Source organism: Meleagris gallopavo, chromosome 1 (assembly GCF_905368555.1).
Source record: "Meleagris gallopavo chromosome 1, MGAL_WU_HG_1.1, whole genome shotgun sequence".
Taxonomy (NCBI): Eukaryota; Metazoa; Chordata; class Aves; order Galliformes; family Phasianidae; genus Meleagris; species Meleagris gallopavo.
Window position 1 is genome coordinate 78084633 of NC_139404.1, and position 13745 is coordinate 78098377.

The following is a 13745-nucleotide window of genomic DNA, read 5'->3' on the forward strand; positions in this document are numbered from 1 at the left end:
CCTCATTGGCTGGGTGCTGCAGGTTCACACTCTTTTCCAATGCTTCACTAATCATACAGATACCAAGTAAACACAAATCCTTGCCACCCAAACACAAATATCTTAATTGGTTAATTGCCTTCTGACAATTGCTTTTTTTTAACAAACATCTGGTCATAACTTTTGGATGCCTGCTTTACAACATAAACATAACCTCTTAATTATTTAATTACCCCTTAGCATTTGTGCCCTTTACACTGGGTCATTGTTCTGGTCATCCGTCTGTCCTTGCACAGAGATAAGCTTGGAAGGAGGATAGAGGGGAGTATCTTGGAGCCTGCCTATGGCATCCTAACATTCCCACAGAGTGGGACAGTTCTGCTTTGTATAAAGGCCTGACTCCTTGAAAGCTTGTTAAATGTATTTCACGTCTGCTGGCCTAATGAACACCTTACAATATGTTTCCTAGTTCAGAATACTATACCCACATTGTTTAGAACATTTAAAGTCTACTGCAGCTTTGTGAGAAAGAATTTGTCAATAATTCCATTATGTTTCCAAAATGTGTTACTAATACGTAATATGGTAGTTCTACTTTTTACATCAGCTGTTTCTAAGGATATGCTACAGCTTACTTCTTTAGATCAGTTGCCCTTTTCAATATCCAATGCAGAAACATTTTCACTTTCCACACTGTGATTCTATTCCATGGTCTCTTCTACCGTCTAGCGTCTTTTTAGCATCATGACAGTCCAACAGACAGCCTTTTGCTTCAGCCAGTGGTCTTCCTCGCCTGCCCTCTAGGCGAGCTTTCGTTGCTGCGCGCTCAGTACAACGCCTATTAGAAGTAATTTATAGTAAATACTTCTTCCAATCAGAAGCAACTCTGATCTTGGGCAGCCACCTTCAGGAACATGGGATTTTTGCATGTTTGTGTGTACATTATTTAAAAAAAAAAAAAGCCACCGTTATCCATCGAGCGTATCAAATCTCCGGGTTTTCCAACCCACCGCTCCGTCCCCTCGCAGCTCCCCCCGCCCGCCGCCTTTGGTACGTCCCGGCGGCCCGCGGTGCGTGTCGGGAGGCTCTGCGGTGGGGCCGCTGGGCGCGGGCGGCGCGTTGCTCCCGCCATGGCGCTCAACAAGTCGATGCACGCGCGCAACCGCTACAAGGACAAGCCGCCCGATTTCGCCTACCTGGCCGGCAAGTACCCCGAGTTCCGGCAGCACGTACAGACCACCCTGGCCGGCAGGGTGAGGTAGGCGGCCGATGGGGGCGGGTTTCCGAGCTGCGCGCGTTTCGGGCCCCGACGCGACGCCTGTTTATGCTTTCAGCCTGAACTTCAAGGACCCCGAAGCGGTGAGAGCTCTGACGTGTACCCTTCTGAAGGAGGATTTTGGGCTCACCATTGACATCCCTCTGGAAAGGCTCATTCCGACCGTCCCGTTGAGGCTGAACTACATCCACTGGGTGGAGGATCTCATTGGCCATCAGGATGCTGACAAGGGAGTGCTGAGGCGGGGCATTGACATAGGTATTTACTGTGAGCTGTTTATAAGGCGAAGTGTTTAATTAGTTCGTTATTTATGGCTAATGAAGCTAGCTTAGTAAGATTCGTTGTGCAGCAGTGCTTTTGAGAAAGCAAATGTGTGGGAAGTCGATTGTATTTTTCGTTTTCTCTGTCTTCTTCTAACTGATGAGTTATGTTAGCATTTTAGACACACACACGAGAGCTTGTAAGTTGCGTAGTAATTCTTTCTAGGGTTCCTTTAATAAGATACTTTTTCTATGTGTTGTAGTTTAACCCCCCCCTGCAGTGGGATGGGGAGGAGAATTGGGGAAAAAATGTCAGAATTCCTAGGCTGAGATAAAAACTGTTTACTAAGCCAGAAAAGGAAGATAGAACAGTAATTCTGATAATAATTATTTTTATATATATATATATATATACACACAACAAAAAAAAAACCATATGACGCACAGTGCAGTTGCTCACCAAGCAATGCCCTACCAGCCCCCAGCAGTGATGGACCCCCTCCTCTCCCCCCCCCTTCCATTTGCCAGCTCCCCTCAGTTTTATAGTTTATCTTCATGTGAAGTCATTAGGTGAGCTCTCCTGGTTCTGTTCCCTCCCAGCTCCTCGTGCCTCCAACCTCCTCACTGGCAGGACAGTATGAGAAGCTGAGAAACTGAAACATCCTTGGCTCTGTGCAGCACTGCTCGGCAATAACTGAAACATCACTGTGTTATCAACATTGTTTTTCTCCTAAAGCCAAAGCACAACATCATACCAGGCACTATGAGGGCATTCTGTCTCACCTGAAGCCCAGGATTCTGTGGCTTCAGGTGTGTGTGACAGATGATTGATCTATGTTTAAAAAAAAAAAACAAAAAAACACAACAAAAACCTTGAATTATTTTTTTCTTAGTTCTTTCATGATTTAAGTTTTGAAAGAGGCTTAATTAGGAACCGAGGAAGCTACTAGCATAGGCATCTTTTGATTGAAAAAAATTTTCTGTAGAAAACAAGATACAGTTTATACTGGGCTGAACAGCCACAGGTGTATGATACCAGCCAGTGCACGTGTCTGAGAGCTCTGCAACTCATTTTTCACTTCTTAAGCTTTGTTTGTCTTTATTATGAAAATGCTGCAGTTACTGACTTCCTCAAAGATTGGGTTCAGTAATCTCAGTTACTATGCAAATATTTGTCATGAATGTTTTCTAGGTGTTTTCTAGCTGATTGTTTTTAGTTGGTGTAATTTTTCACTTCTTGCATTCTTGGCTTGGTTTCAAGTAGGCTGTGAAGATTTGTATCATCATGTGGCATGTGCACAGCTACTTTCATAACTTTAAAACTTGATAGCTGACTTTAACACAGTTGTCATTAGATACTGTTTTCAAAAACAATTTCCATAGACCTCTGGATATAAGTGTGCATACTTTTTCTTGCTTGCTGTTGTTTTTCTTTGTGTTTCAATTAATCCATATAATAGTAGATTCCTGATAAATCTCTGATCTCTGTTTTTTAAAAATTTTTAGTAATTGGATCACCTGGATATGCCATACATTTTAAAAATAATCCTTTTGCGCTGCAGTGTATTTCTGTTCATTACCAAGTTTTTATCTGGTTACCTTTGTAGAGATCTTAACTGGCACCCCTGCTGTTCTTTTTTTTCTTTCTTTCTTTTGTCAATAGGAAAAAATTCTGTGATATCAGATTTCCTTTTTTCCTGAGGTGTGTGTGGCTGCTGTGTGCAAAAGTAAAATTACTCATGATACTTGAAAGAAGATAGAAAAATACAGAAAAAGATATATTTTGGCATTTTTTCTTAGTAAAACAGGATACATTTGGCTTTCTCTGTATAAATTATTGCCATAAGTGGGAAAATTGCTGAAGAAAGAAGTTGATAATCTACTAGTATTCTAGGGAGGATTGTAGTGTTCTCTGTTCATAATGCATCTTTCACAATACTGTGTTTTAAATTACTTAAAATTATTCACTAAAGAACTGATTTGGTGATTGGTGAGCAATGCTTTCTTGAAATTAATTCTTTGTGTTGCTTAACGTGCATAATTGCTGCATATAATGCTAGAGACTTATTTTGCTTTCTTCATATATTTTTTACATCTGCAGGGACAGGGGCATCGTGCATATACCCGTTACTTGGATCAACATTGAATGGCTGGTATTTTCTTGCAACAGAAGTGGATGACATGTGCTTCAATTATGCCAAGAAGAATGTGGAACAGAATAACTTGTCTGATCTTATAAAAGGTATGATGTAATAGGCTATTTAGTGGCATACGAATGTTGTGGCCTATTTTTTTTTGCCACATTCAAGTGGCGTGTCAGAACCAGTATTCCTGCCAATATATACGCTGCCGTTTTTACTGACGGAGTGTTTGCTAAGGTCCATGCTTAAAACAAAAAGTCACAGGTTGTTCAGAATGGCAAGTATGGAAAAAGAGCTATTCATCTTTACAAAAATCTGTAAATTAAACTAAATCCTAGGGAGCTTTTCTCTCTCCATGTTTCCTTCTGTTACTGAAGCATTTCTTTGAGTCTATGCTGTTTCTGCTACTAGGAGATGTGGAGTATTCCCCTCAAGTAATTTATGTGACACTAATACATATACTTTGTACAGAGTCAATCCTTACTCTTCATTTCTGAATTAAATCTTAACAGTGTGGTAGTAGCAGAGTGTTAGACTCTATCTGTGGAAGAGCTTGGAAAAATATCAGTGAAGGTTTTATACACTATAAAGCTGGTCCATTATCATCTCTGAAATAAAAATTCTGGTTCTGCTAGATTTTGGGAGTATCCTTTTTACCTAAATATTTTCCTCTTGGCCTGTCCCTGTCAGTCTTGAAGACCCAGATCTTGATGTGGGGAACAATGATGGTATTTAACCACTGCCATCGTAGGATTCTTAGTGGTGTGGTGGTGTTACACTTCACAGTTCTTAATTCTTGGATCTGAAGTGTTTAGCTGGAGCTGATTATCCTGCTGTAACCAGTAACTAATTTAGCAACACGCGTTTTGGAGTCAGGTTGAAAATGGTTTGACATCTGTTTCTTTTTTCCTCCAAATGAATTTTGTCATGTTTCAAAAGACTGTCTTGAGATTTTTGCTGGGTAGCTTTATCTGGAGATTATTTTGCAATATAATCTTTATTCTTCAAACTTCAATGAAAAGGCTAATTAAAAAAGATAGTCAAAACATTAAAAAGAAAAAAAAAAAAAGGATTTTTTTGGTCTGAAAGTGAAATACTGTTGTCAGTAACTTTCTTCCAAAATAATTTTTTCTGTATATATAAACCTGAAGATTGATTGTAAGTAGTAGAAAAAAATTACATGATGTTCCGAGTTGCACATACATTTTGTTGGAATAGGATGATTGCCAAAATTTGTTTTTCTTGCACTTTTTTTTTTAAATCAATACCTCATATGTAACGGTAGGGCAAGCTCCTTTCCTTTCATAAATTTGAAGTATGAAAGCTTTTACATTTGTAGTTGCAGCAGAGAACTTATTGCAATTCACGCAGTTAATTGTTTATTTAAAGACTCATGTTTTCCATGACTACTGTGTATATACTCATAAGCTGTTTCTATGCTACTCCTTAACCTCAAGTCTTTATTTGCATGCTGATGTTATACTTTTTTTAGTAGAGTATGTTGCTAAGAAAGTGCAGTTTTTATACAGTATATTGCTTCAAGAAATGCAGTAAGAAAAATGACACATCTGATAAAATATAGCACTCCTTACTGACTAAATCCTTTTCTATTAGTGGTTAAGGTTCCACAGAAGACTCTTCTAATGGATGCGCTGAAAGAAGAATCTGAGATAATTTACGATTTCTGCATGTGCAACCCTCCTTTTTTTGCCAACCAATTGGAAGCGAAGGTAAGTTAGCAAACTAAAAGTTGCATGTATTTATTCCTGTGTTCAGGGAGTGGAAGGATATCCTCTTCTCTGTCAGTTTAAACCCCTTCTCTTTGGGAAAGTTCAATGGAAAATCCCAAATTGTGACAAAATAGCATTGAAGTATTTTCTTTCTGTGCCTCTCTGCCCGAAAACAAATATTGAAGAACTTGAAACTGCTATCCTATCTGAAGTGGATTTTTTTCACAAGATTCTGTTGTCTTTGAGAATTGGTTTAGAAAGTAGACTGCTACTAAATCTGAAATTCAGTGCCCACTACGTAGGCTTATTTGTAACGTACTTTTGTCTGTTACCCATGGTGGCAATGTGGGGGAGGATAGAGGCAGTGACTTTTGCTCCTGACTGAAAATTGAGTTAGGATATAGTTTGAAAGTAATCCTTGTAAAAAATGTTTAACAATTTTAATTAATCTCAAATAATCTTTCTTATCCAGGGAGTAAATTCTCGAAACCCACGGCGCCCTCCTCCAAGTTCTGTAAATACAGGAGGGATCACTGAAATCATGGCTGAGGGGGGAGAGCTAGAGTTTGTCAAGAGAATTATTCATGATAGCTTACAACTAAAAAAGAGGTTACGGTAAGTGCTTTCTTCTGGTTAAATGTTGACCTTCTTCTTTGTCTGAATTAGTGCGAAAGTGATATTTTAGTAAAGAATGTAGCTGTGGTCCAGTGTTTAGTTCACTTACTTAGTCTCAGTTTATATCAAATTAATTGTTCCTGAGCATTAAACGATTACAAGTCATTAGGGGAGATGTTTAAAGGCAGAAAACAAAAAAGCCCATACCAGTGGCACTTGTAGCTTGCAGCTGAATTAGCGTATGTACCTGCTGAAGGTGGTCAGCGTTTATTGTTAGGTTCTTCTGGGATAGGAGGATGTATGTCAACTCCTAGTAATCTGTTCATTACCTGAAAGCTTTTCTCTTTTCCTGGTTGAATTTTGATATCTTACAGATTTGTCTACTAAAGGACACTGTTGCACTGAATGCTATCTGATGTGAATATAAGCTGAAATAATAATTGTAGTGAGATCTTCTTCTGAACAAGAAAAAATAGCACGTCTTCTGTTTTTCAGACAACCCTTTCCACCAAGTAATGTTCTGTATGTTATTCCTGTAACTCTGCTGGAAGCTTCCTTCAGATTTTTTTAATATACTTCTAAAATACAGCTGCCACAATCTTTGCGTTATTACCACAACTTCATCAGTGCTCTGAGCAAAGGAAATTCAGCCTTCTGTCTGTATATTCAAGATGTGCTTTATTGAGACTCTTGTGGAGCACTGCCTTACGTTCTCATCCATCTGATTCATCTGATGTCGAATCTGTTATTTAGAATGTATGTTTTCCAGTGATGGATCTGGGGGAAAAAAAAAAAAAGAATAATACAAAGAATATGTTCACTTTTTGGAAAGCTAGGACAAAGTGAAACAGGACTCTATTAGAAGTGCTTGTATCTTGTAGTTCTTTCAAGGAAAAAAAAAAAAGGAGGTTTCAGTTTTGTAAACCTGGGAGAACTTGATACAAAAATAACAGCTTGCTTAAAATACTCTTTCGTGTTTTGTTAGAAACAAGGTTCGGCAACAGTACCAAAGGGCATGAGTAGTGAATTGTTAATAGAGAGGGCTGAGACTCCTTTTGGCCAGGAGGCTTCATTGACTTATTCTACCTCCTCTTCCCTTCTTCTTCAACTAGAAGTTGAAGGTTTGATATTTAGTAATTTTGTGGAAGAAGCGTGTTTTAGTTTTGCCAGGAATACTGGGATTTCATGTAAGTATTACTCTGTGAAATTCTTTATATTGTGCTGTGTGGAAAATCAGCTTAACTGCAATAGTAAGGGAGAGTTATTTAAGAGAGGGTAACAAGACTTGAGAAGCAAGTTAAATGAAGAACAGGAGTGTATTGCGTGGAGATATTGAAGATGAGAAGCTAAGTGAAAGGATTAGCTCCAGCTAAACAAATTTCTTTTTTTGGAGCTGGGAGAGTGTTTTATTTCTCATATGGTAATAGGAACCTGGATAATCAGTTATGAATGAGCAGAATTGGTCAGTAGGTCAGCCTCTTAAGCACATATGCTTGTCAGTAACCAAGTATTTCTTCTTATGTTGATTGTGCTCCAAGGAAAGTTATGGATTATTGTAAGGAGTGATATCTTACATGTAATTAAGGTCACTTTTTGAGTCGTGATTCCTGCCTGTTCAGATGCTGTTTCAATATTAACATCATCATCATATTTTCTGAGAACACATTCTCCTTTCTAGTCTGTCTTCGCTCCTTTCGTGTTTCATATTGTACTTTGTTGTAGTACTCTATTTAAGACTAATTTTGCTCTTTTTGTTTTGTTTTTGAATTTGACATTGTTCACGCAGATTTCTGATCCAGATAGTCCTTTTTGTTAGTTTCCCTTTTCCCTTGATCTGTATTTATAAAAACTCTTTGTTGTGTACTGTCTGCAGGTGGTACAGTTGTATGCTGGGAAGAAATGCAGTTTAGCACCATTGAAAGAAGAACTTAAAATCCAGGGGGTAAGTTTTATATACAGTCCTTACATATCCTGTGTATGTTGAATTCAGTATAAACTTCTACACACTTTCTTCCTTGTGCTGTACTGTTAGCACCTCATTAAAATGAGAGAAATCCTTGTGAGCCTTGTACAGAAGAACTGAGGTTTCCTTTTGTATTCTTGAGACTATCAACTCCATTTTGATTAGTTTTATAATCACTATTATAGTAGATCTGGGGTTATATTTGTTTTAACCAAGCGCATGCGATGTGAAGGTTCAGATTAGAATATGACATTCATGTTCCAAAAAATTTAATTTATTATTGGAATTTTGATAGATACAGGAATTCAAAGGTAGGAAAAAAATCTAGAATAGAGATTTTCCTCTGTCTGTCTGTCTCCATCTCGTCTCCATTTCCCTCCCTCTCCCTCTCTCTCTCGTACATGTGTGCTCTGTTTTAGGCAGTACTCAAAAGTTACATTTTTCTATTTGTTTGATTTTTGCTGTATGGAGCTGGAGCTTATGCTCTGGAGTTGATAATAGTTCAGAGTGAACTGGGATGGTTGGTAATTGTCCTGGACTGTATACAGCACATCCTTAATACCATACATAAATACTGTACAACATGACATCCATGTATGGAAAGACTATATAATGCTAACATTGGGTCTGAATTTTATGTTTAAGGGCAAGTTTTTGTGTTGTTTTTTAAACAAAGATACAGACATGCTCAGAAAAATTGTCCATGCTTACCTGCTTACTTTCCCAGTGATACATTGCTTTTGTTCTGTGTCCCTTTTATTCAACATTCAAATGTGGAACAGGAGCAGGTTCCAAACAGGGAAAAAGAATGTGCTTTTTGCAGAGACAGAATGCACGTAAAGGTTAGTGTTGTATGTCTCTGAACTTGAACTTGGAGTCTTCAAAGTGCACAGATGTGGTAGGTAGAGATGGGAAATTTCAGTCGCCGTTACCAGCCTTGGCACCAAACAGCTTCATGTGTCACTAACAACTATGAGCTGTGGCAGAAGGAATTTCCATTCCTATCTCAAGGAAATAACTATGCTAACTCTTGTTGCTTAAGAATGTATGGAGTACAACAGTGTTATTTATTAATACAAAACAAAATTTTATATTGCTACTTCACATAGGTTCCTAAAGTTACTCACACAGAATTCTGTCAAGGACGTACTATGAGATGGGCACTGGCATGGAGTTTCTATGACGATGTGCAAGTACCTGTAAGTACCTTAGTTTTGTCTTGCTTTTCTATGTCTGTCTCTTATTTGAGGAAGAGCCTAATGAGCTGTAAGTACAACAGCTGTGAAAGGAACTGCTCTCTGTCAGAAAGGAATATTGATGGAGTGAGCTGTGTGGACAGTGGGTTTTGTTAATTGGCCCCAGTCTGTTAGCAGTTGTTACATGTGATCCATTATGACCTGTGGATTGGGAAGGGAAAAGAAACCTGCAGGGATTTCCTGTGGGTTTCAGTGAAAGTATGGGTCACTTGTAACTCAGAAAGCATATGTAGGATATTACAAATTTGGGCTAGATTTAAACTTAAAATTTTCTCCTGAGAACTTGATTTTAATTTTCATGTGGATTCTTGTTACCAAATAAATATGAATATGTTTTAGCCGCTTTAGACCTGAATATGTCAGAGAATCATAGAATGGCTTGGGTTGGAAGAGACCCCAAGGATCATCAAGTTCCAACCTGCCACAGGCAAAGATGCCAACTGCTAGATCAGATTTCCCAGGGCTCCATCCAACTTGGCCTTAAGCAGGATGGGGCGTCCACAACTTCTCTGGGCAGCCTGTTCCAGCACCTCACCATTCTCAGTAAAAAATTTCCCCCGATATCAAGTCTAAATCTCCTCTCCTTTAGTTTAAAACCATTCATTCCCTCTTGTCTTGTCAGTGTCTACTCCTGTAAAAAGTTGATTTTGCTCATGTTTATAAGCTCCCTTTAAATATTGGAAGGCTGCAATGAGGTCTTCCTACAGCTTTTTCTTTTCCAGGCTGAACAAGCTTAGTTCGTTCAGCCTATCTTCATAGGGGAGGTGCTCCAGCCCTTGGATCATCTCTGTGGCCCTCCTTTGGACCCTTTCCCGGAAGCTCCACATCTTTCCTGTGTTGCAGGCCCCAGATTTAGATGCAGTACTCCAGTGGTGGCCTTATAAGGGCAGAGTACAGTGGGACAGTCACCTCCCTTGCCCTGCTGCCCCCCCCTCTTCTGATGGTACTGAAGATACCGTTGTCTTTACCGGCTGCTGGCTCATGTTAAGTTTTTCATCAGTCATGACCCTTAAGTCCTTCTAGTACGACTACTCTCAAGGAGTTCTTCTTCCAGCTTGTATACATATCTGAGATTACCTCAACCCAAATGCAATATCTTGCACTTTGCTTTCTTTAACCTTATTAGGTCACAAGAGCCCACATTTTGAGTTTATTAAGGTCCCTCTGGATGGCATTCCTTCCGTCTGCTGTATCAACTGCATCTCTCAACTTGGTGTCATCGATAAACTTACTGAGGGTGCACTCAACCCCTATCATCTGTGTCATCGATAAAGGCATATAAAGGCATTAAAAGAGTACCGGACCCAAGATGGACCGCTGGGGGATGCTGCTCATTACTGGCCTCCATCTGATTATAGATTCATTGACCACAACCCTCTGATTGGAACTTCCAACTAATTCCTTATCCATTGAATAGTCCACCCTTCAGTCTGTCTCTCTCCAATTTGGAGATAAGGACGTGGTGGGGGATCATGTCAAAGGCCTTGCGGAAGTCCAGGTAGATGACATCAGTTGCCTTCTCTTTGTCCACCAATGCTGTCACTCCATCTTAGTAGGCCACCAGATTGGTCAGACATGACTTTCCCTTGATGAAGCCTTACTGGCTGTCTTGGATCACCTGCTCATCCTTCATATGCCTTAATGTGTCTTCCAGAAAAAAGTGTTCCATGATCTACCCAGGCATAGAGGTGAGGCACTGTATGAGGCCTATAGTTCCCCAGGTCTTCCTTTCTCCCTTTCTTAAAAATGGAGGTGATGCTTTCCTTTTTTCAGTCCCCAGGGAGTCCAGTGACTTTTCAGATATCATGGAGAGCGGCTCAGCAACCGTATCAGACAGTTCTCTTAGGACCCTGGGATGCATGCCATCTGGTCCCTTCAGTTTTGTGAATTGGTCTTGGACTTGCTCTGTCCTTATAGTGGGGGAGAGTTTGCTCCCCCAGTTCCTACCTGGAGGTTCAGGTATGTGAGAATCCTGGATGCCAGTGAAGACTGAGTTAAATAACTCATTGAGTACCTCAGCCTTCCCCATTTCTGTTGTAGTCAGTTCTCCTTTCTCATTTAGCAGAGGAGGTGCACTCTCTTTGGCCTGTCTCTTTTGACCATTGTACCTGTGAATCCTGTCTTGATTTGAATGTCCCTCGCCAAGTTCAGTTCCAGCTGTGCCTTGGCTTTCCTAATCCCATCTCTGCAAGTCCAGACAGTGTCCCTGTATTCTTCCCAGGTGACACATTGTTGCTTCCACTACCTGTACTTATCCTTTTCTTTCAGTTTGACCAGTAGATTCTTATCAAGCCACGTTGATCCTGTGTTCTCTGCCTGCTTATTCTGAGGGATGGAGAGCTCTTGCACTCTCAGAAAGGCATCTTTCAAGAGTAGCCAGCTTTGTTGCACTCCTTTGTCCCTAAGGACTTCTTCCCAGGAGACCTCATCCAACAATTCCTTAAACAGTCAGAAGTTCGCTCTCCTGAAGTTTAAGGTCCTGACTCCATTCTTTGCCACGCCTGTGTTCCTTGAGATCATGAACTCAACCAGGGCATGGTTTAAAAAAGTCTAAACATGATCATAAATACAGCTTGTTCACCTTAGGGTGAGACTTGCTTTTTTAATCCATATGTGCATGTACTGTAAGATAAGTTCAGGCAATAACCAAGCTTAGAGGATTTTATGAGTAAATTTTCAATGAACTTGAATCACTGTATGGATATTAGCACCTGATCTGTATTCTCAAGAGCAGCCAAATGTTGTCAGCTCACAGAGAGCTAACAGTTTGAAAGAACTGGTTAAGGTTTTTGGCTGACATAAGAAAATAAAGTCCCTCTGTTTATCAGACTAATATAAAGTACACGTGAGATCTTTCTATCTGATAACTCTTTGGAGTAAACTGAAACACAGGATATGTTAGCAACTATTTAGTGGTTTAGATACACTGTTAATCCATAGGTATTGTGAGTACAAAAGTCATTTCACTAATACTGCATAGCATTGTATTTTTTTGGTGTTATGCTGCTTTTGTTTCTTCTTTTAGTCACCTCCCTCTAAGAGAAGAAAACTAGAAAAACCTCGAAAACCAATTACATTTACAGTCTTGGCTTCTACAGTCAAAGAATTATCCATCAAAGCTGCAGCGATGGGCTGGGATGCTGTTGAAGGCATTGCTGTTGTTAGAGCCTGGATAGAGAAGATTCTTGCTGATTTAAAGGTAAAATATTAAGTGTTAGATGTTACAATATCCTACTTTAAAGTATGTGAATAAATAATTTGAAGTTCTTCTGTCTTCTTCAATAGGTTCAGCATAAGCGTGTTCCTTGTGGGAAAGATGAACTTAGCCTGTTTGTGACTGCCATTGAAAACTCCTGGGTTCATCTGAGGAGAAAGAAACGAGAGAGAGTAAGGCAATTACGAGAACTTCCTCGAGCTTCTAATGATGTTCTGCAAGCAATGGAAGAGGGAAAAAACAGTCAGAACAGCGTGAGCAACAGTTTGGACTGTGAAAAACCCAAGACTGAAGACTCTGAAACTGAGCTTGTGGCACCTGATCAAGGCGTCCATTTGACTGCAGACGATGAGCTAAGGGAAGAATCGGCTACCAAAGAACTTAGTGAGCGTATGGAGGAGGAGGAGACGGAAGCAAAGCAGGCAGAAACATCATTTAACGAAGGTTCCAGTAGTGCAAAGCAGGGACCTCAGCCTTCAGAGGAAGCTAGTGATCTAACAGCTGAAAAAGGACAAAGTCCCAAGGAAACCAGTAGATGTTTCCTCTTTAAATGTTTAATGAACGTGAAGAAAGAAGGAAATGATGTATTAGTAGAAATGCACTGGGTTGAAGGACAGAACAGAGACTTAATGAACCAGCTGTGCACATACCTACGGAACCAAGTTCTTCGGTTGGTTGCTAGTTAGCCCTTTATCTCACTTTGGTAAAAATGAGTCTTCAAGTTTTATAAACTATTTTTTGATGGTTTAAATGGTTAGCAAAATAAGATTTCCCCTTAAACATTAGTAAAATGAAAATTAAAGCTCTTTTTTTAATGTTAAATAGCTTTTTTTTAATGCTGCAAGGAGTACATGAAGTATGACTTCATGTGCAATGAAGGACAGAGAAGTAATATATCTTGTTTTTCAGTTATAAAACTACACGTTGCAGTGAAACACATCTATGCTGTGACCATTTCAAATAATGACAGTGCTCGTTTTGTTTTTCTTTCTTATCTAGTGTAATAGGTTTATATATTGTTACTATGTAGACTAGTACTTTACTGAAATATTTTCTTCAGTATTTTTCATACAAATGCAGGAAATTGGTCTGTCTTGGGAGTTGCCTTCTGCAGCGCTAAGTCTTCAGCCAGCGGTTTAAGTACGCCTCTCGTCCCTTTGATGAGATTAGCCTTTGACCTACAGCGTAGCAATATGGATACATCCTTTAAGCGTTGACTGATTAAAGAAAGAAACATTTTAGAAACACGGCGTATTTCTCTACTGTTCTTCGGTGTACACCTCGTGGAGCCGACCCGGCCGCTGGGGGCTC

At 39.6% G+C, this 13745-nt stretch overlaps 1 protein-coding gene across 1 annotated transcript; it reads left to right on the forward strand.

Moving 5' to 3' along the window:
* Positions 1–1020: 1020 nt before the first annotated feature.
* Positions 1021–13679, forward strand: METTL16 (methyltransferase 16, RNA N6-adenosine). Its single transcript, XM_085236623.1, is given in 10 exon segments — positions 1021–1237; positions 1314–1513; positions 3617–3757; positions 5271–5386; positions 5859–6001; positions 7875–7888; positions 7891–7943; positions 9074–9163; positions 12246–12419; positions 12506–13679. Coding segments are annotated over 10 exon segments (1674 nt in total). The 5' UTR covers positions 1021–1109; the 3' UTR covers positions 13121–13679.
* Positions 13680–13745: the final 66 nt, after the last annotated feature.